The sequence below is a fragment of the Cololabis saira genome, chromosome 14 (assembly GCF_033807715.1).
Source record: "Cololabis saira isolate AMF1-May2022 chromosome 14, fColSai1.1, whole genome shotgun sequence".
NCBI classification, from domain to species: domain Eukaryota; kingdom Metazoa; phylum Chordata; class Actinopteri; order Beloniformes; family Belonidae; genus Cololabis; species Cololabis saira.
The window spans coordinates 45520071-45542038 of record NC_084600.1 but is presented as its reverse complement, the minus strand read 5'-3'; the positions used below and the strand labels follow the sequence as shown (position 1 = coordinate 45542038).

The window sequence follows — 21968 nt, the reverse complement described above, 5'->3', positions numbered from 1 at the left end:
TGAGTTTACGTCTGACGGTTGAGTTTACGTCTGACGGTTGAGTTTACGTCTGACGGTTGAGTTTACGTCTGACGGTTGAGTTTACGTCTGACGGTTGAGTTTACGTCTGACGGTTGAGTTTACGTCTGACGGTTGAGTTTACGTCTGACGGTTGAGTTTACGTCTGACGGTTGAGTTTACGTCTGACGGTTGAGTTTACGTCTGACGGTTGAGTTTACGTCTGACGGTTGAGTTTACGTCTGACGGTTGAGTTTACGTCTGACGGTTGAGTTTACGTCTGACGGTTGAGTTTACGTCTGACGGTTGAGTTTACGTCTGACGGTTGAGTTTACGTCTGACGGTTGAGTTTACGTCTGACGGTTGAGTTTACGTCTGACGGTTGAGTTTACGTCTGACGGTTGAGTTTACGTCTGACGGTTGAGTTTACGTCTGACGGTTGAGTTTACGTCTGACGGTTGAGTTTACGTCTGACGGTTGAGTTTACGTCTGACGGTTGAGTTTACGTCTGACGGTTGAGTTTACGTCTGACGGTTGAGTTTACGTCTGACGGTTGAGTTTACGTCTGACGGTTGAGTTTACGTCTGACGGTTGAGTTTACGTCTGACGGTTGAGTTTACGTCTGACGGTTGAGTTTACGTCTGACGGTTGAGTTTACGTCTGACGGTTGAGTTTACGTCTGACGGTTGAGTTTACGTCTGACGGTTGAGTTTACGTCTGACGGTTGAGTTTACGTCTGACGGTTGAGTTTACGTCTGACGGTTGAGTTTACGTCTGACGGTTGAGTTTACGTCTGACGGTTGAGTTTACGTCTGACGGTTGAGTTTACGTCTGACGGTTGAGTTTACGTCTGACGGTTGAGTTTACGTCTGACGGTTGAGTTTACGTCTGACGGTTGAGTTTACGTCTGACGGTTGAGTTTACGTCTGACGGTTGAGTTTACGTCTGACGGTTGAGTTTACGTCTGACGGTTGAGTTTACGTCTGACGGTTGAGTTTACGTCTGACGGTTGAGTTTACGTCTGACGGTTGAGTTTACGTCTGACGGTTGAGTTTACGTCTGACGGTTGAGTTTACGTCTGACGGTTGAGTTTACGTCTGACGGTTGAGTTTACGTCTGACGGTTGAGTTTACGTCTGACGGTTGAGTTTACGTCTGACGGTTGAGTTTACGTCTGACGGTTGAGTTTACGTCTGACGGTTGAGTTTACGTCTGACGGTTGAGTTTACGTCTGACGGTTGAGTTTACGTCTGACGGTTGAGTTTACGTCTGACGGTTGAGTTTACGTCTGACGGTTGAGTTTACGTCTGACGGTTGAGTTTACGTCTGACGGTTGAGTTTACGTCTGACGGTTGAGTTTACGTCTGACGGTTGAGTTTACGTCTGACGGTTGAGTTTACGTCTGACGGTTGAGTTTACGTCTGACGGTTGAGTTTACGTCTGACGGTTGAGTTTACGTCTGACGGTTGAGTTTACGTCTGACGGTTGAGTTTACGTCTGACGGTTGAGTTTACGTCTGACGGTTGAGTTTACGTCTGACGGTTGAGTTTACGTCTGACGGTTGAGTTTACGTCTGACGGTTGAGTTTACGTCTGACGGTTGAGTTTACGTCTGACGGTTGAGTTTACGTCTGACGGTTGAGTTTACGTCTGACGGTTGAGTTTACGTCTGACGGTTGAGTTTACGTCTGACGGTTGAGTTTACGTCTGACGGTTGAGTTTACGTCTGACGGTTGAGTTTACGTCTGACGGTTGAGTTTACGTCTGACGGTTGAGTTTACGTCTGACGGTTGAGTTTACGTCTGACGGTTGAGTTTACGTCTGACGGTTGAGTTTACGTCTGACGGTTGAGTTTACGTCTGACGGTTGAGTTTACGTCTGACGGTTGAGTTTACGTCTGACGGTTGAGTTTACGTCTGACGGTTGAGTTTACGTCTGACGGTTGAGTTTACGTCTGACGGTTGAGTTTACGTCTGACGGTTGAGTTTACGTCTGACGGTTGAGTTTACGTCTGACGGTTGAGTTTACGTCTGACGGTTGAGTTTACGTCTGACGGTTGAGTTTACGTCTGACGGTTGAGTTTACGTCTGACGGTTGAGTTTACGTCTGACGGTTGAGTTTACGTCTGACGGTTGAGTTTACGTCTGACGGTTGAGTTTACGTCTGACGGTTGAGTTTACGTCTGACGGTTGAGTTTACGTCTGACGGTTGAGTTTACGTCTGACGGTTGAGTTTACGTCTGACGGTTGAGTTTACGTCTGACGGTTGAGTTTACGTCTGACGGTTGAGTTTACGTCTGACGGTTGAGTTTACGTCTGACGGTTGAGTTTACGTCTGACGGTTGAGTTTACGTCTGACGGTTGAGTTTACGTCTGACGGTTGAGTTTACGTCTGACGGTTGAGTTTACGTCTGACGGTTGAGTTTACGTCTGACGGTTGAGTTTACGTCTGACGGTTGAGTTTACGTCTGACGGTTGAGTTTACGTCTGACGGTTGAGTTTACGTCTGACGGTTGAGTTTACGTCTGACGGTTGAGTTTACGTCTGACGGTTGAGTTTACGTCTGACGGTTGAGTTTACGTCTGACGGTTGAGTTTACGTCTGACGGTTGAGTTTACGTCTGACGGTTGAGTTTACGTCTGACGGTTGAGTTTACGTCTGACGGTTGAGTTTACGTCTGACGGTTGAGTTTACGTCTGACGGTTGAGTTTACGTCTGACGGTTGAGTTTACGTCTGACGGTTGAGTTTACGTCTGACGGTTGAGTTTACGTCTGACGGTTGAGTTTACGTCTGACGGTTGAGTTTACGTCTGACGGTTGAGTTTACGTCTGACGGTTGAGTTTACGTCTGACGGTTGAGTTTACGTCTGACGGTTGAGTTTACGTCTGACGGTTGAGTTTACGTCTGACGGTTGAGTTTACGTCTGACGGTTGAGTTTACGTCTGACGGTTGAGTTTACGTCTGACGGTTGAGTTTACGTCTGACGGTTGAGTTTACGTCTGACGGTTGAGTTTACGTCTGACGGTTGAGTTTACGTCTGACGGTTGAGTTTACGTCTGACGGTTGAGTTTACGTCTGACGGTTGAGTTTACGTCTGACGGTTGAGTTTACGTCTGACGGTTGAGTTTACGTCTGACGGTTGAGTTTACGTCTGACGGTTGAGTTTACGTCTGACGGTTGAGTTTACGTCTGACGGTTGAGTTTACGTCTGACGGTTGAGTTTACGTCTGACGGTTGAGTTTACGTCTGACGGTTGAGTTTACGTCTGACGGTTGAGTTTACGTCTGACGGTTGAGTTTACGTCTGACGGTTGAGTTTACGTCTGACGGTTGAGTTTACGTCTGACGGTTGAGTTTACGTCTGACGGTTGAGTTTACGTCTGACGGTTGAGTTTACGTCTGACGGTTGAGTTTACGTCTGACGGTTGAGTTTACGTCTGACGGTTGAGTTTACGTCTGACGGTTGAGTTTACGTCTGACGGTTGAGTTTACGTCTGACGGTTGAGTTTACGTCTGACGGTTGAGTTTACGTCTGACGGTTGAGTTTACGTCTGACGGTTGAGTTTACGTCTGACGGTTGAGTTTACGTCTGACGGTTGAGTTTACGTCTGACGGTTGAGTTTACGTCTGACGGTTGAGTTTACGTCTGACGGTTGAGTTTACGTCTGACGGTTGAGTTTACGTCTGACGGTTGAGTTTACGTCTGACGGTTGAGTTTACGTCTGACGGTTGAGTTTACGTCTGACGGTTGAGTTTACGTCTGACGGTTGAGTTTACGTCTGACGGTTGAGTTTACGTCTGACGGTTGAGTTTACGTCTGACGGTTGAGTTTACGTCTGACGGTTGAGTTTACGTCTGACGGTTGAGTTTACGTCTGACGGTTGAGTTTACGTCTGACGGTTGAGTTTACGTCTGACGGTTGAGTTTACGTCTGACGGTTGAGTTTACGTCTGACGGTTGAGTTTACGTCTGACGGTTGAGTTTACGTCTGACGGTTGAGTTTACGTCTGACGGTTGAGTTTACGTCTGACGGTTGAGTTTACGTCTGACGGTTGAGTTTACGTCTGACGGTTGAGTTTACGTCTGACGGTTGAGTTTACGTCTGACGGTTGAGTTTACGTCTGACGGTTGAGTTTACGTCTGACGGTTGAGTTTACGTCTGACGGTTGAGTTTACGTCTGACGGTTGAGTTTACGTCTGACGGTTGAGTTTACGTCTGACGGTTGAGTTTACGTCTGACGGTTGAGTTTACGTCTGACGGTTGAGTTTACGTCTGACGGTTGAGTTTACGTCTGACGGTTGAGTTTACGTCTGACGGTTGAGTTTACGTCTGACGGTTGAGTTTACGTCTGACGGTTGAGTTTACGTCTGACGGTTGAGTTTACGTCTGACGGTTGAGTTTACGTCTGACGGTTGAGTTTACGTCTGACGGTTGAGTTTACGTCTGACGGTTGAGTTTACGTCTGACGGTTGAGTTTACGTCTGACGGTTGAGTTTACGTCTGACGGTTGAGTTTACGTCTGACGGTTGAGTTTACGTCTGACGGTTGAGTTTACGTCTGACGGTTGAGTTTACGTCTGACGGTTGAGTTTACGTCTGACGGTTGAGTTTACGTCTGACGGTTGAGTTTACGTCTGACGGTTGAGTTTACGTCTGACGGTTGAGTTTACGTCTGACGGTTGAGTTTACGTCTGACGGTTGAGTTTACGTCTGACGGTTGAGTTTACGTCTGACGGTTGAGTTTACGTCTGACGGTTGAGTTTACGTCTGACGGTTGAGTTTACGTCTGACGGTTGAGTTTACGTCTGACGGTTGAGTTTACGTCTGACGGTTGAGTTTACGTCTGACGGTTGAGTTTACGTCTGACGGTTGAGTTTACGTCTGACGGTTGAGTTTACGTCTGACGGTTGAGTTTACGTCTGACGGTTGAGTTTACGTCTGACGGTTGAGTTTACGTCTGACGGTTGAGTTTACGTCTGACGGTTGAGTTTACGTCTGACGGTTGAGTTTACGTCTGACGGTTGAGTTTACGTCTGACGGTTGAGTTTACGTCTGACGGTTGAGTTTACGTCTGACGGTTGAGTTTACGTCTGACGGTTGAGTTTACGTCTGACGGTTGAGTTTACGTCTGACGGTTGAGTTTACGTCTGACGGTTGAGTTTACGTCTGACGGTTGAGTTTACGTCTGACGGTTGAGTTTACGTCTGACGGTTGAGTTTACGTCTGACGGTTGAGTTTACGTCTGACGGTTGAGTTTACGTCTGACGGTTGAGTTTACGTCTGACGGTTGAGTTTACGTCTGACGGTTGAGTTTACGTCTGACGGTTGAGTTTACGTCTGACGGTTGAGTTTACGTCTGACGGTTGAGTTTACGTCTGACGGTTGAGTTTACGTCTGACGGTTGAGTTTACGTCTGACGGTTGAGTTTACGTCTGACGGTTGAGTTTACGTCTGACGGTTGAGTTTACGTCTGACGGTTGAGTTTACGTCTGACGGTTGAGTTTACGTCTGACGGTTGAGTTTACGTCTGACGGTTGAGTTTACGTCTGACGGTTGAGTTTACGTCTGACGGTTGAGTTTACGTCTGACGGTTGAGTTTACGTCTGACGGTTGAGTTTACGTCTGACGGTTGAGTTTACGTCTGACGGTTGAGTTTACGTCTGACGGTTGAGTTTACGTCTGACGGTTGAGTTTACGTCTGACGGTTGAGTTTACGTCTGACGGTTGAGTTTACGTCTGACGGTTGAGTTTACGTCTGACGGTTGAGTTTACGTCTCTGACGGTTGAGTTTACGTCTCTGACGGTTGAGTTTACGTCTGACGGTTGAGTTTACGTCTGACGGTTGAGTTTACGTCTGACGGTTGAGTTTACGTCTGACGGTTGAGTTTACGTCTGACGGTTGAGTTTACGTCTGACGGTTGAGTTTACGTCTGACGGTTGAGTTTACGTCTGACGGTTGAGTTTACGTCTGACGGTTGAGTTTACGTCTGACGGTTGAGTTTACGTCTGACGGTTGAGTTTACGTCTGACGGTTGAGTTTACGTCTGACGGTTGAGTTTACGTCTGACGGTTGAGTTTACGTCTGACGGTTGAGTTTACGTCTGACGGTTGAGTTTACGTCTGACGGTTGAGTTTACGTCTGACGGTTGAGTTTACGTCTGACGGTTGAGTTTACGTCTGACGGTTGAGTTTACGTCTGACGGTTGAGTTTACGTCTGACGGTTGAGTTTACGTCTGACGGTTGAGTTTACGTCTGACGGTTGAGTTTACGTCTGACGGTTGAGTTTACGTCTGACGGTTGAGTTTACGTCTGACGGTTGAGTTTACGTCTGACGGTTGAGTTTACGTCTGACGGTTGAGTTTACGTCTGACGGTTGAGTTTACGTCTGACGGTTGAGTTTACGTCTGACGGTTGAGTTTACGTCTGACGGTTGAGTTTACGTCTGACGGTTGAGTTTACGTCTGACGGTTGAGTTTACGTCTGACGGTTGAGTTTACGTCTGACGGTTGAGTTTACGTCTGACGGTTGAGTTTACGTCTGACGGTTGAGTTTACGTCTGACGGTTGAGTTTACGTCTGACGGTTGAGTTTACGTCTGACGGTTGAGTTTACGTCTGACGGTTGAGTTTACGTCTGACGGTTGAGTTTACGTCTGACGGTTGAGTTTACGTCTGACGGTTGAGTTTACGTCTGACGGTTGAGTTTACGTCTGACGGTTGAGTTTACGTCTGACGGTTGAGTTTACGTCTGACGGTTGAGTTTACGTCTGACGGTTGAGTTTACGTCTGACGGTTGAGTTTACGTCTGACGGTTGAGTTTACGTCTGACGGTTGAGTTTACGTCTGACGGTTGAGTTTACGTCTGACGGTTGAGTTTACGTCTGACGGTTGAGTTTACGTCTGACGGTTGAGTTTACGTCTGACGGTTGAGTTTACGTCTGACGGTTGAGTTTACGTCTGACGGTTGAGTTTACGTCTGACGGTTGAGTTTACGTCTGACGGTTGAGTTTACGTCTGACGGTTGAGTTTACGTCTGACGGTTGAGTTTACGTCTGACGGTTGAGTTTACGTCTGACGGTTGAGTTTACGTCTGACGGTTGAGTTTACGTCTGACGGTTGAGTTTACGTCTGACGGTTGAGTTTACGTCTGACGGTTGAGTTTACGTCTGACGGTTGAGTTTACGTCTGACGGTTGAGTTTACGTCTGACGGTTGAGTTTACGTCTGACGGTTGAGTTTACGTCTGACGGTTGAGTTTACGTCTGACGGTTGAGTTTACGTCTGACGGTTGAGTTTACGTCTGACGGTTGAGTTTACGTCTGACGGTTGAGTTTACGTCTGACGGTTGAGTTTACGTCTGACGGTTGAGTTTACGTCTGACGGTTGAGTTTACGTCTGACGGTTGAGTTTACGTCTGACGGTTGAGTTTACGTCTGACGGTTGAGTTTACGTCTGACGGTTGAGTTTACGTCTGACGGTTGAGTTTACGTCTGACGGTTGAGTTTACGTCTGACGGTTGAGTTTACGTCTGACGGTTGAGTTTACGTCTGACGGTTGAGTTTACGTCTGACGGTTGAGTTTACGTCTGACGGTTGAGTTTACGTCTGACGGTTGAGTTTACGTCTGACGGTTGAGTTTACGTCTGACGGTTGAGTTTACGTCTGACGGTTGAGTTTACGTCTGACGGTTGAGTTTACGTCTGACGGTTGAGTTTACGTCTGACGGTTGAGTTTACGTCTGACGGTTGAGTTTACGTCTGACGGTTGAGTTTACGTCTGACGGTTGAGTTTACGTCTGACGGTTGAGTTTACGTCTGACGGTTGAGTTTACGTCTGACGGTTGAGTTTACGTCTGACGGTTGAGTTTACGTCTGACGGTTGAGTTTACGTCTGACGGTTGAGTTTACGTCTGACGGTTGAGTTTACGTCTGACGGTTGAGTTTACGTCTGACGGTTGAGTTTACGTCTGACGGTTGAGTTTACGTCTGACGGTTGAGTTTACGTCTGACGGTTGAGTTTACGTCTGACGGTTGAGTTTACGTCTGACGGTTGAGTTTACGTCTGACGGTTGAGTTTACGTCTGACGGTTGAGTTTACGTCTGACGGTTGAGTTTACGTCTGACGGTTGAGTTTACGTCTGACGGTTGAGTTTACGTCTGACGGTTGAGTTTACGTCTGACGGTTGAGTTTACGTCTGACGGTTGAGTTTACGTCTGACGGTTGAGTTTACGTCTGACGGTTGAGTTTACGTCTGACGGTTGAGTTTACGTCTGACGGTTGAGTTTACGTCTGACGGTTGAGTTTACGTCTGACGGTTGAGTTTACGTCTGACGGTTGAGTTTACGTCTGACGGTTGAGTTTACGTCTGACGGTTGAGTTTACGTCTGACGGTTGAGTTTACGTCTGACGGTTGAGTTTACGTCTGACGGTTGAGTTTACGTCTGACGGTTGAGTTTACGTCTGACGGTTGAGTTTACGTCTGACGGTTGAGTTTACGTCTGACGGTTGAGTTTACGTCTGACGGTTGAGTTTACGTCTGACGGTTGAGTTTACGTCTGACGGTTGAGTTTACGTCTGACGGTTGAGTTTACGTCTGACGGTTGAGTTTACGTCTGACGGTTGAGTTTACGTCTGACGGTTGAGTTTACGTCTGACGGTTGAGTTTACGTCTGACGGTTGAGTTTACGTCTGACGGTTGAGTTTACGTCTGACGGTTGAGTTTACGTCTGACGGTTGAGTTTACGTCTGACGGTTGAGTTTACGTCTGACGGTTGAGTTTACGTCTGACGGTTGAGTTTACGTCTGACGGTTGAGTTTACGTCTGACGGTTGAGTTTACGTCTGACGGTTGAGTTTACGTCTGACGGTTGAGTTTACGTCTGACGGTTGAGTTTACGTCTCTGACGGTTGAGTTTACGTCTGACGGTTGAGTTTACGTCTGACGGTTGAGTTTACGTCTGACGGTTGAGTTTACGTCTGACGGTTGAGTTTACGTCTGACGGTTGAGTTTACGTCTGACGGTTGAGTTTACGTCTGACGGTTGAGTTTACGTCTCTGACGGTTGAGTTTACGTCTGACGGTTGAGTTTACGTCTGACGGTTGAGTTTACGTCTGACGGTTGAGTTTACGTCTGACGGTTGAGTTTACGTCTGACGGTTGAGTTTACGTCTGACGGTTGAGTTTACGTCTCTGACGGTTGAGTTTACGTCTGACGGTTGAGTTTACGTCTGACGGTTGAGTTTACGTCTGACGGTTGAGTTTACGTCTCTGACGGTTGAGTTTACGTCTGACGGTTGAGTTTACGTCTGACGGTTGAGTTTACGTCTCTGACGGTTGAGTTTACGTCTGACGGTTGAGTTTACGTCTGACGGTTGAGTTTACGTCTGACGGTTGAGTTTACGTCTCTGACGGTTGAGTTTACGTCTGACGGTTGAGTTTACGTCTCTGACGGTTGAGTTTACGTCTGACGGTTGAGTTTACGTCTGACGGTTGAGTTTACGTCTGACGGTTGAGTTTACGTCTGACGGTTGAGTTTACGTCTGACGGTTGAGTTTACGTCTCTGACGGTTGAGTTTACGTCTCTGACGGTTGAGTTTACGTCTCTGACGGTTGAGTTTACGTCTGACGGTTGAGTTTACGTCTCTGACGGTTGAGTTTACGTCTGACGGTTGAGTTTACGTCTGACGGTTGAGTTTACGTCTGACGGTTGAGTTTACGTCTGACGGTTGAGTTTACGTCTGACGGTTGAGTTTACGTCTGACGGTTGAGTTTACGTCTGACGGTTGAGTTTACGTCTGACGGTTGAGTTTACGTCTGACGGTTGAGTTTACGTCTGACGGTTGAGTTTACGTCTCTGACGGTTGAGTTTACGTCTGACGGTTGAGTTTACGTCTGACGGTTGAGTTTACGTCTGACGGTTGAGTTTACGTCTCTGACGGTTGAGTTTACGTCTGACGGTTGAGTTTACGTCTGACGGTTGAGTTTACGTCTGACGGTTGAGTTTACGTCTGACGGTTGAGTTTACGTCTGACGGTTGAGTTTACGTCTGACGGTTGAGTTTACGTCTGACGGTTGAGTTTACGTCTGACGGTTGAGTTTACGTCTGACGGTTGAGTTTACGTCTGACGGTTGAGTTTACGTCTGACGGTTGAGTTTACGTCTCTGACGGTTGAGTTTACGTCTGACGGTTGAGTTTACGTCTGACGGTTGAGTTTACGTCTGACGGTTGAGTTTACGTCTGACGGTTGAGTTTACGTCTGACGGTTGAGTTTACGTCTGACGGTTGAGTTTACGTCTGACGGTTGAGTTTACGTCTGACGGTTGAGTTTACGTCTGACGGTTGAGTTTACGTCTGACGGTTGAGTTTACGTCTCTGACGGTTGAGTTTACGTCTGACGGTTGAGTTTACGTCTGACGGTTGAGTTTACGTCTCTGACGGTTGAGTTTACGTCTGACGGTTGAGTTTACGTCTGACGGTTGAGTTTACGTCTGACGGTTGAGTTTACGTCTGACGGTTGAGTTTACGTCTGACGGTTGAGTTTACGTCTCTGACGGTTGAGTTTACGTCTCTGACGGTTGAGTTTACGTCTCTGACGGTTGAGTTTACGTCTGACGGTTGAGTTTACGTCTGACGGTTGAGTTTACGTCTGACGGTTGAGTTTACGTCTGACGGTTGAGTTTACGTCTCTGACGGTTGAGTTTACGTCTGACGGTTGAGTTTACGTCTGACGGTTGAGTTTACGTCTCTGACGGTTGAGTTTACGTCTCTGACGGTTGAGTTTACGTCTGACGGTTGAGTTTACGTCTCTGACGGTTGAGTTTACGTCTCTGACGGTTGAGTTTACGTCTGACGGTTGAGTTTACGTCTGACGGTTGAGTTTACGTCTCTGACGGTTGAGTTTACGTCTGACGGTTGAGTTTACGTCTGACGGTTGAGTTTACGTCTGACGGTTGAGTTTACGTCTGACGGTTGAGTTTACGTCTGACGGTTGAGTTTACGTCTGACGGTTGAGTTTACGTCTGACGGTTGAGTTTACGTCTGACGGTTGAGTTTACGTCTCTGACGGTTGAGTTTACGTCTGACGGTTGAGTTTACGTCTGACGGTTGAGTTTACGTCTGACGGTTGAGTTTACGTCTGACGGTTGAGTTTACGTCTGACGGTTGAGTTTACGTCTGACGGTTGAGTTTACGTCTGACGGTTGAGTTTACGTCTGACGGTTGAGTTTACGTCTGACGGTTGAGTTTACGTCTGACGGTTGAGTTTACGTCTGACGGTTGAGTTTACGTCTGACGGTTGAGTTTACGTCTCTGACGGTTGAGTTTACGTCTGACGGTTGAGTTTACGTCTGACGGTTGAGTTTACGTCTCTGACGGTTGAGTTTACGTCTCTGACGGTTGAGTTTACGTCTGACGGTTGAGTTTACGTCTCTGACGGTTGAGTTTACGTCTGACGGTTGAGTTTACGTCTGACGGTTGAGTTTACGTCTGACGGTTGAGTTTACGTCTGACGGTTGAGTTTACGTCTGACGGTTGAGTTTACGTCTGACGGTTGAGTTTACGTCTGACGGTTGAGTTTACGTCTGACGGTTGAGTTTACGTCTGACGGTTGAGTTTACGTCTGACGGTTGAGTTTACGTCTGACGGTTGAGTTTACGTCTGAGGGTTGAGTTTACGTCTGACGGTTGAGTTTACGTCTGACGGTTGAGTTTACGTCTGACGGTTGAGTTTACGTCTCTGACGGTTGAGTTTACGTCTGACGGTTGAGTTTACGTCTGACGGTTGAGTTTACGTCTGACGGTTGAGTTTACGTCTGACGGTTGAGTTTACGTCTGACGGTTGAGTTTACGTCTGACGGTTGAGTTTACGTCTGACGGTTGAGTTTACGTCTGACGGTTGAGTTTACGTCTGACGGTTGAGTTTACGTCTGACGGTTGAGTTTACGTCTGACGGTTGAGTTTACGTCTGACGGTTGAGTTTACGTCTCTGACGGTTGAGTTTACGTCTGACGGTTGAGTTTACGTCGTTGACAAACTCCCGTTTGTTCATGTCGGTGTTTTCAGACACAACGAGGAAACGCTGTTAATGACTGTGTTTCCAGCATTAATAACCTTTTAAAACCCGAATATGATCAATAACCCGGTTACACGGCCATGTAAACACCAATAACCCCTTTAATAACCAGAATTTACTCATATTAAGGTTTTTAAAACCCCCAATATGAGCCCTGGGTTACTCCTTTTAAAACTGATTATTGGGTCATGTAAACACCTAACGGAATATCCCCATCAAACTGAACAGGAAGTTGTTTTCTGCACATGCTCTGTTCACAAGGAATCCTGGTCTTTTGAGTCCAGGAAGTTCTTATAAACACGGAGTTTTTTTTCCTCTTTTTTCATATTTTTTCCTCTTTTTTCCTTTCTTTTTTTCCTCTTTATCATTTTTCCTTTTTTTATTTTTTTCATCACTTTTTTCTTTTCTTTCCTCTCTTTTCTCTTTTTTCCTCTTTTTCATCATTTTTTCTCTTTTTTTCTCTTTTGTCATCTTTTTTCCTCTTTCCTTCCTCTTTGTCTTTTTTCATCTTTTTTTCCTCTTTCTTCCTCTTTTTTGATATTTTTTCCTCTTTTTTCTTTTTTTTCTCTTTTTTCATCTTTTTTTCCTCTTTTTTTTTCTTTTTTCATCTCTTTTTTTCCCTTTTGAGTCCAGGAAGTTCTTCTAAACACGGAGAAACCAAGACCAGGAGGAGACTAATCACTTAATAAATGGAATGAAAGATATGAACATTTCTGCATTTGTAGACGGTAGAAAGCAGGGGCGAAAGTCCCGGGGGGGACAGGGGGGACATGCCCCCCCCATTAGTAAAGCTAGAATAATAGCTAGAATAATTTGAGACAGAATTAATAATGTCTGAACAATGCAGTAGTATTTATTGAAAGCGCAATGTTAGCAGTGCTCATTATAATCGTGCAATAATGAGCTAAACACGTCTTTAAAGGTTTAGTCCCCCCCCGTTCCTAGAAATGGTTTAGTCCACATAAGTTACAACAAAACACACCCTTTTTACAAAAACGTCTGCAAAATAGCGGAGATAACGATGAACTAACTCTCTGTAACATCCGCTGGACGTGAGTTACAGCTTCAGCAGGAGCTTCAGATTCAAGCACAGCTGCTGTTTCCTGTAGCCGTTAGCGCTGGCTGCTAACAGCCGTTAGCACTGACCGCTAACGGCCGTTAGCGCTGACGTGTCGTCAGGGGATTGTTGTTGTGACAGATTTAAAACCCCCTCCTCAATCTGGAGGGAATTAGAGCTCGGGGGGATAAGACGCCTCAGCGGAAACTACATTTCCCAGGATTCCCTGCAGCACAGCTGGAAACAGCTGGAAACAGCTGGAAAACGCTGGGGAAGAGCCCGGGCTTAATACCCGGTTGCTATGGCAACAGTGACGTCAGGCCCAGCTGGAGAAAAGACTGAAGGAGGAACCGGCTGAAGGAAGAGAACGGAGGAGGAGGGGGGACATGAGAAGGGGAGGAAGTGAGAAAAGGGGACAGGAATAGTTTATCACATCCTTTTCTTCAGCAACGTGAAGGAGAAGAGTTTATTTTCAACCGTGGCCTTTTGTGAACGTAGCATTTCTGGTGTTAGCATGAAAGGGAAGGTGCGGGTTCGTACTCCATCACCCAAGAACCCAGAACAGAGGGTTAGGGTTAGAGTTAGGCACCCTAACTCTAACCCTAACCCTCTGTTCTGGGTTAGGGTTAGGGTAGATACACCTAGGTACCCTAACCCTAACCCAGAACAGAAGGTTAGGGTTAGGGTTAGGGGTAGATACACCTATGTACCTTAACCCTAACCTAGGTACCCTAACCCTAACCCAGAGCAGAAGGTTAGGGTTAGAGTTAGGCACCCTAACTCTAACCCTAACCTAGGTACCCTAACCCTAACCCAGAACAGAAGGTTAGGGTTAGGGTTAGGGGTAGATACACCTATGTACCTTAACCCTAACCTAGGTACCCTAACCCTAACCCAGAACAGAAGGTTAGGGTTAGGGTTAGGGGTAGATACACCTATGTACCTTAACCCTAACCTAGGTACCCTAACCCTAACCCAGAGCAGAAGGTTAGGGTTAGGGTTAGTTACCCCGAGTGTAAGTGGCTTTCCAATGTCACTTACTTGATGGTGGATGTCAAGCCCGGATTACCCAATGGGCATTATGGGCGGGCGCCCAGGGGCCCACGCGCATCTAGGGGCCCATGGCCGAGCCTCTTTGTTTTTTTTGTTTTTTTTTTAGGGATTGGGTTTTTTTTAACCAAAATGGAATGTTTTGATTGGTGAAACAGCTAGCAGTCGGACGTCACTGTCCTTATAAACGCAGCCCAGCTGCTCGCTGGTCGGCAATAAAGGTACCGTTAACAACAATACATGAGCGACCAAACTCAAACTGGACATAAATATGGCATACAATTTGCACAAATCCTCATCAGCAGGTGATTTTTGTGTCAGTTGGGCACCACTTTAGCTTTCAAGACACTAGTTTAGTCTTTCAGACACGTTCTACTGCCGTTAAACTTTTACCATTAAAGTCCGAAGCACCGGATGTTTACAAGGTCTCAGCGAGGCGCCTTCAAGATAAAAGCACTAAATATCGGTCTCCTTAATAAATAAAATAATAGCCTGGCTTTAAATAATGTCAATAAGAAAACAAACATAAAAACCAATTTATAGAAATACTCATATTAAAGTTAATTTACTATTTCCGTTATTTCATTTTATTTTTTCGAAAATTATGTTTTATTATTATTCATTATTATTATTACTATAGAGAAAATAGCACAGTTTTTAATGCCGATCTTGTGGTTTTATTTCGTTTTTATCAGCTACACCTTAAGATTGGACCGTGAAAATATTGTCAGACATTAAACCGGTCCTGGTTCAGAAAAGGTTGGGGACCACCAAGAATTTCTGCCCAGGGGCCCCTGCCCTCTTTATCCGGGCCTGGTGGATGTCGTTGCAATTTATTGCCGCGCGCCAGGCTTGGCTCTCACAAATCAATGTCCACACATTTCCCGTCTCTGGTCTTCAAGTCCAGCAAATACAACACATCTGTTTGCTATTAAGTAGCTATAATTTCTGCTACTATCTGCAGACACCTCAGCCTAGGTCAAAAACTGTTTGAAGTTACCACAGCGCCGCCCACAGTACAAACTAAAACATTTACAAAGAAAACCCACATAGGAAAATGGCTGTTACACCTAGGTGCCCTAACCCTACCCCTAACCCTACCCCTAACCCTCTGCTAGGGGTAGGTAACCCTAGCAGAGGGTTAGGGTTAGTTACCCCTAGGTACCCTAAGGGCCAATCCCAACCCCACGTACTTTCTACCACTAGCCCTAAAAATGAAGCCACAAGCGGTAGGGCCCTTGTAATTTTCCCTAGGGATTGGGACACCACTTGCTACGTGACTGCGTGGTTTACGTTCGGGTACGTAAGCGACTGCGTAGTTACGTTTGCACAAACGTCACACCATAACAGGAAGAGCTAAAAGCTGTTTTAATTTCAGCTGTAGCGCTGTTAATATGTCACTTTATTAAGTTTTAATATTTTTTCAGGCGTAAAAGTAACCGTTAAGATCCCCAACCTGGGCTCAGTTTATCCAAATAACGCCTGTTAAGAAATTTAATCCGAAGTTTTCGGGGAAGAGAGGATCGCCGGCGATTTATGGTTCCGCGTTAAATCGGCACGTAACCTACGGCGTAGGATACGGCGTAGGTTACGGCGTAGGGTACGGCGTAACCTACGCCGTAGACTCTGCGTTGGTGTAACGCGGAACCATAAATCAGCCTTTATTCTGGCGTAATCTTCTGCAAAAGGGCAAGCGAGTGATTATGTACATTCACTGAGTGAATATTATGAAAGTAAAATATATATTTCTCGCTAGAAATGTAATCAAAACACATTTTTGCAGAAACTAACTCAAAATATTGATTTTATTCACTAAAAAATAAGAAATGGCCGCTATGTTTTTTTTTATAAACTCTGCAAATGATGACGTAAAGCATTCTGGGAAATTTTCTCAGGCCCCCGGTCGCGAAGTCAGCATCTGAAAACCCTCACTGTGAAGGGTTAGATTCACACTAGCCCTCGTTATGTCTCCTAGCCCTAGATGCAAAGAGGAATTGGGACACCAGTACCCTCACAGGAACACACAAAATTTAGGGGTAGGGCTGAAAACTAGGACTAGGGGGGATTGGGACTGGGCCTAACCCTCCGTTCTGGGTTAGAGTTAGTTACCTCTAGGTACCCTAACCCTACCCCTACCCCAGAGCAGAGGGTTAGGGTTAGGGTTACTTACCCCTAGGTACCCTAACCCTTACCCTAACCTGCCCTGGGTTAGGGTTAGGGTTGGGGTTGGGGTTAGGGTTAGGGTTAGAGCTAGGGTTAGAGTTAGGGTTAGGGGTTAGGGTTAGGGGTTAGAGTTAGGGGTTGGGGTTAGGGTTAGGGGTTAGGGTTAGGGGTTAGGGTTAGGGTTAGGGGTTAGGGTTAGGGGTTAGGGGTTAGGGTTAGGGGTTAGGGGTTAGGGTTAGGGTTAGGGGTTAGAGTTAGGGTTAGGGGTTAGGGTTAGGGGTTAGGGTTAGGGTTAGGGGTTAGAGTTAGGGTTGGGGTTAGAGTTAGGGTTAGAGCTAGGGTTAGAGTTAGGGTAAGGGTTAGGGTTAGGGGTTAGGGGTTAGGGGTTAGGGTTAGGGTTAGGGGTTAGGGGTTAGGGTTAGGGTTAGGGGTTAGGGTTAGAGCTAGGGTTAGAGTTAGGGTAAGGGTAAGGGTTAGGGGTTAGAGTTAGGGTAAGGGTAAGGGTTAGGGGTTAGAGTTAGGGTAAGGGTAAGGGTTAGGGGTTAGAGTTAGGGTAAGGGTAAGGGTTAGGGGTTAGAGTTAGGGTTGGGGTTGGGGTTAGGGTTAGTTTCCTCCACCTCTGCTCTGACACTAGTCGTCTGCAGACTCCACACATTTGAGGGTTGGACCTTTTTCCAAATTGATAATGAAGTGTTTGCATATTGTCATTGCAAAACTGGTATTTAAATGAGATGCATTTACGATTTAAAAGAAAGGGTTAGGAGAATCCAGCACCACAACTGAGATGTGAGTGCTCGCTAAAGTAAAGATAAAGAAAATACTTCACAATATTTAGCACAAGGAGTTGTGGCTAAAGTGATGTTTCCAGCTAATGTCAAAGGTTTGATACGTGATTAAAGGTATTGGGTATCATGTGACACGTGCGTGATGTTTGGAGAGGTTTTTTCTTCTTAATTTTAATAGTATTAATAATAATTTAATAATAGTAATAGAGTATGGATCCATCTCCACATTACTTACGTCTCCGGAGCTGAACATTCTTATATTGAAATAATTGATTTCAGCCGTTCAAACGAACAACAATTAGATGAAAAAGGAAGTTCAGCTTTGAGTCTGGAATCTGTCAAACCCTCACAGATCAGTTTGTGAAGTAAATCCCTGGTTTTTAGACGAGATAAATGTTTTCAGAGACTCCTCCGCAGATCTCTGTCAATATGATGATCAAATTCTCTTTCCTCTTTCAGCTTTTCCGGGAGGTTCGAATAATGAAAGGCTTGAATCACCCGAACATCGGTAAGTTACCGCCCTGTTAGGTTTAGGGTTAGGCCTGTTCGTGTTCGTAGCAACGATGGTAAATAGATAAATGTTTGACGTCAGCAGGTTTATAGATGATGGATAAGAGAGATAAATGTTTTATTTCTTTTATTTACAGTCCAGCTGTTCGAGGTGATTGAGACGGACAAAACCCTTTACCTGGTGATGGAGTACGCCAGCGGAGGTGAGGACTTTCATTACGTTAATGGTTAGGGTTTAACGTTGTGGTTTTACATTAACGGTTGTGTTTTTACATTAATGGTAGTGGTTTTAATGGTTAATGGTTTCATTTCCAGGTGAAGTTAATGTTTATGGTTTTATTTCCAGGTGAAGTTATTTATTAATGGTTTTATATTAATGGTAAATGGATTTATTTCCAGGTGAAGTTAATGGTTGTAGTTTTAATGTTTATGGTTTTATTTCCAGGGGAAGTTAATGTTTATGGTTTTATTTCCAGGGGAAGTTAATGTTTATGGTTTTATTTCCAGGGGAAGTTAATGTTTATGGTTTTATTTCCAGGGGAAGTTAATGTTTATGGTTTTATTTCCAGGGGAAGTTAATATTTATGGTTTTATTTCCAGGGGAAGTTAATGTTTATGGTTTTATATTAATGTTTATGGTTTTATTTCCAGGTTTTACATTAATGTTTATGGTTTTATTTCCAGGTTTTACATTAATGTTTATGGTTTTATTTCCAGGGGAAGTTAATGTTTATGGTTTTATTTCCAGGGGAAGTTAATGTTTATGGTTTTATTTCCAGGGGAAGTTAATGTTTATGGTTTTATATTAATGTTTCTGGTTTTATTTCCAGGGGAAGTTAATGTTTCTGGTTTTATATTAATGTTTATGGTTTTATTTCCAGGGGAAGTTAATGTTTATGGTTTTATATTAATATTTATGGTTTTATTTCCAGGGGAAGTTAATGTTTATGGTTTTATTTCCAGGGGAAGTTAATGTTTCTGGTTTTATATTAATGTTTATGGTTTTATTTCCAGGGGAAGTTAATGTTTATGGTTTTATTTCCAGGGGAAGTTAATGTTTATGGTTTTATTTCCAGGGGAAGTTAATGTTTATGGTTTTATATTAATGTTTCTGGTTTTATATTAATGTTTATGGTTTTATTTCCAGGGGAAGTTAATGTTTATGGTTTTATATTAATGTTTATGGTTTTATTTCCAGGGGAAGTTAATGTTTATGGTTTTATTTCCAGGGGAAGTTAATGTTTATGGTTTTATTTCCAGGGGAAGTTAATGTTTCTGGTTTTATTTCCAGGTGAAGTTATTTATTAATGGTTTTACATTAATAGTTATGGTTTTATTTCCAGGTGAAGTTATTTATTAATGGTTTTACATTAATAGTTATGGTTTTATTTCCAGGGGAAGTGTTCGACTACCTCGTGTCTCATGGGAGGATGAAGGAAGTTGAAGCCAGAGCAAAGTTTAGACAGGTAAGAATTAACTATTAATTAATTATTAGGTAACTATTAACTATTAATTAATTATTAGGTAACTATTAACTATTAATTAATTATTAGGTAACCGTTAACTATTAATTAATTATTAGGTAACTATTAACTATTAATTAATTATTAGGTAACTATTAACTATTAATTAATTATTAGGTAACCGTTAACTATTAATTAATTATTAGGTAACTATTAACTATTAATTAATTATTAGGTAATGATTCACCTGCCGGTTCCTGCTGGTACGAGCTCTGACCTTGAGGTCTGACCTTGACCTTGTCTTGACCTTGACCTTGTCTTGACCTTGTCTTGACCTTGACCTTGACCTTGTCTCGTCCCCACAGATCGTCTCTGCCGTCCACTACTGCCACACCAAGAACATCGTCCACCGAGACCTGAAGGTGAGTTCACTCGTTCATCAGTTCACTCATTCACCAGTTCACCAGTTCACTCGTTCACCAGTTCACTCATTCACCAGTTCACCAGTTCACTCATTCACCAGTTCACTCATTCATCAGTTCACTCGTTCACCAGCAGATTACGGAATAGTTCACTCGTTCACCAGCAGATTACGGAATAGTTCACTCGTTCACCAGCAGATTACGGAATAGTTCACTCGTTCACCAGCAGATTACGGAATAGTTCACTCATTCACCAGCAGATTACGGAATAGTTCACTCGTTCACCAGCAGATTACGGAATAGTTCACTCGTTCACCAGCAGATTACGGAATAGTTCACTCATTCACCAGCAGATTACGGAATAGTTCACTCATTCACCAGCAGATTACGGAATAGTTCACTCGTTCACCAGCAGATTACGGAATAGTTCACTCATTCACCAGCAGATTACGCTCCGGGGGAATAGTTCACTCGTTCACCAGCAGATTACGGAATAGTTCACTCGTTCACCAGCAGATTACGGAATAGTTCACTCATTCACCAGCAGATTACGGAATAGTTCACTCGTTCACCAGCAGATTACGCTCCGGGGGAATAGTTCACTCGTTCACCAGCAGATTACGGAATAGTTCACTCGTTCACCAGCAGATTACGCTCCGGGGGAATAGTTCACTCGTTCACCAGCAGATTACGGAATAGTTCACTCGTTCACCAGCAGATTACGGAATAGTTCACTCATTCACCAGCAGATTACGGAATAGTTCACTCGTTCACCAGCAGATTACGGAATAGTTCACTCGTTCACCAGCAGATTACGGAATAGTTCACTCGTTCACCAGCAGATTACGCTCCGGGGGAATAGTTCACTCGTTCACCAGCAGATTACGGAATAGTTCACTCGTTCACCAGCAGATTACAGAATAGTTTACTCGTTCACCAGCAGATTACGGAATAGTTCACTCGTTCACCAGCAGATTACGGAATAGTTCACTCGTTCACCAGCAGATTACAGAATAGTTTACTCGTTCACCAGCAGATTACGGAATAGTTCACTCGTTCACCAGCAGATTACGCTCCGGGGGAATAGTTCACTCGTTCACCAGCAGATTACGGAATAGTTCACTCGTTCACCAGCAGGTTACGCTCCGGGGGAATAGTTCACTCGTTCACCAGCAGATTACAGAATAGTTTACTCGTTCACCAGCAGATTACGGAATAGTTCACTCGTTCACCAGCAGATTACAGAATAGTTCACTCGTTCACCAGCAGATTACGCTCCGGGGGAATAGTTCACTCGTTCACCAGCAGATTACGCTCCGGGGGAATAGTTCACTCGTTCACCAGCAGATTACGGAATAGTTCACTCGTTCACCAGCAGATTACGGAATAGTTCACTCATTCACCAGCAGATTACGGAATAGTTCACTCGTTCACCAGCAGATTACGCTCCGGGGGAATAGTTCACTCGTTCACCAGCAGATTACGGAATAGTTCACTCGTTCACCAGCAGATTACGCTCCGGGGGAATAGTTCACTCGTTCACCAGCAGATTACGGAATAGTTCACTCGTTCACCAGCAGATTACGGAATAGTTCACTCATTCACCAGCAGATTACGGAATAGTTCACTCGTTCACCAGCAGATTACGGAATAGTTCACTCGTTCACCAGCAGATTACGGAATAGTTCACTCGTTCACCAGCAGATTACGCTCCGGGGGAATAGTTCACTCGTTCACCAGCAGATTACGGAATAGTTCACTCGTTCACCAGCAGATTACAGAATAGTTTACTCGTTCACCAGCAGATTACGGAATAGTTCACTCGTTCACCAGCAGATTACGGAATAGTTCACTCGTTCACCAGCAGATTACAGAATAGTTTACTCGTTCACCAGCAGATTACGGAATAGTTCACTCGTTCACCAGCAGATTACGCTCCGGGGGAATAGTTCACTCGTTCACCAGCAGATTACGGAATAGTTCACTCGTTCACCAGCAGGTTACGCTCCGGGGGAATAGTTCACTCGTTCACCAGCAGATTACAGAATAGTTTACTCGTTCACCAGCAGATTACGGAATAGTTCACTCGTTCACCAGCAGATTACAGAATAGTTCACTCGTTCACCAGCAGATTACGCTCCGGGGGAATAGTTCACTCGTTCACCAGCAGATTACGCTCCGGGGGAATAGTTCACTCGTTCACCAGCAGATTACGCTCCGGGGGAATAGTTCACTCGTTCACCAGCAGATTACGGAATAGTTCACTCGTTCACCAGCAGATTACAGAATAGTTCACTCGTTCACCAGCAGATTACGCTCCGGGGGAATAGTTCACTCGTTCACCAGCAGATTACGGAATAGTTCACTCATTCACCAGCAGATTAGGCTCCGGGGGAATAGTTCACTCGTTCACCAGCAGATTACGGAATAGTTCACTCGTTCACCAGCAGATTACGGA

General features: G+C 44.9%; 1 protein-coding gene across 2 annotated transcripts in view; it reads left to right on the top strand.

Moving 5' to 3' along the window:
- Positions 1-21968, top strand: part of mark4a (MAP/microtubule affinity-regulating kinase 4a) — a 106835-nt gene that overhangs the window by 42728 nt on the left and 42139 nt on the right. For both annotated transcript variants that reach the window (XM_061740663.1, XM_061740665.1), the window contains exons 4-7: positions 17575-17623; positions 17763-17828; positions 19021-19091; positions 19454-19510. In XM_061740663.1, coding sequence (XP_061596647.1) covers positions 17575-17623; positions 17763-17828; positions 19021-19091; positions 19454-19510 — 243 coding nt within the window. The remainder of the gene's footprint in view (positions 1-17574; positions 17624-17762; positions 17829-19020; positions 19092-19453; positions 19511-21968) is intronic.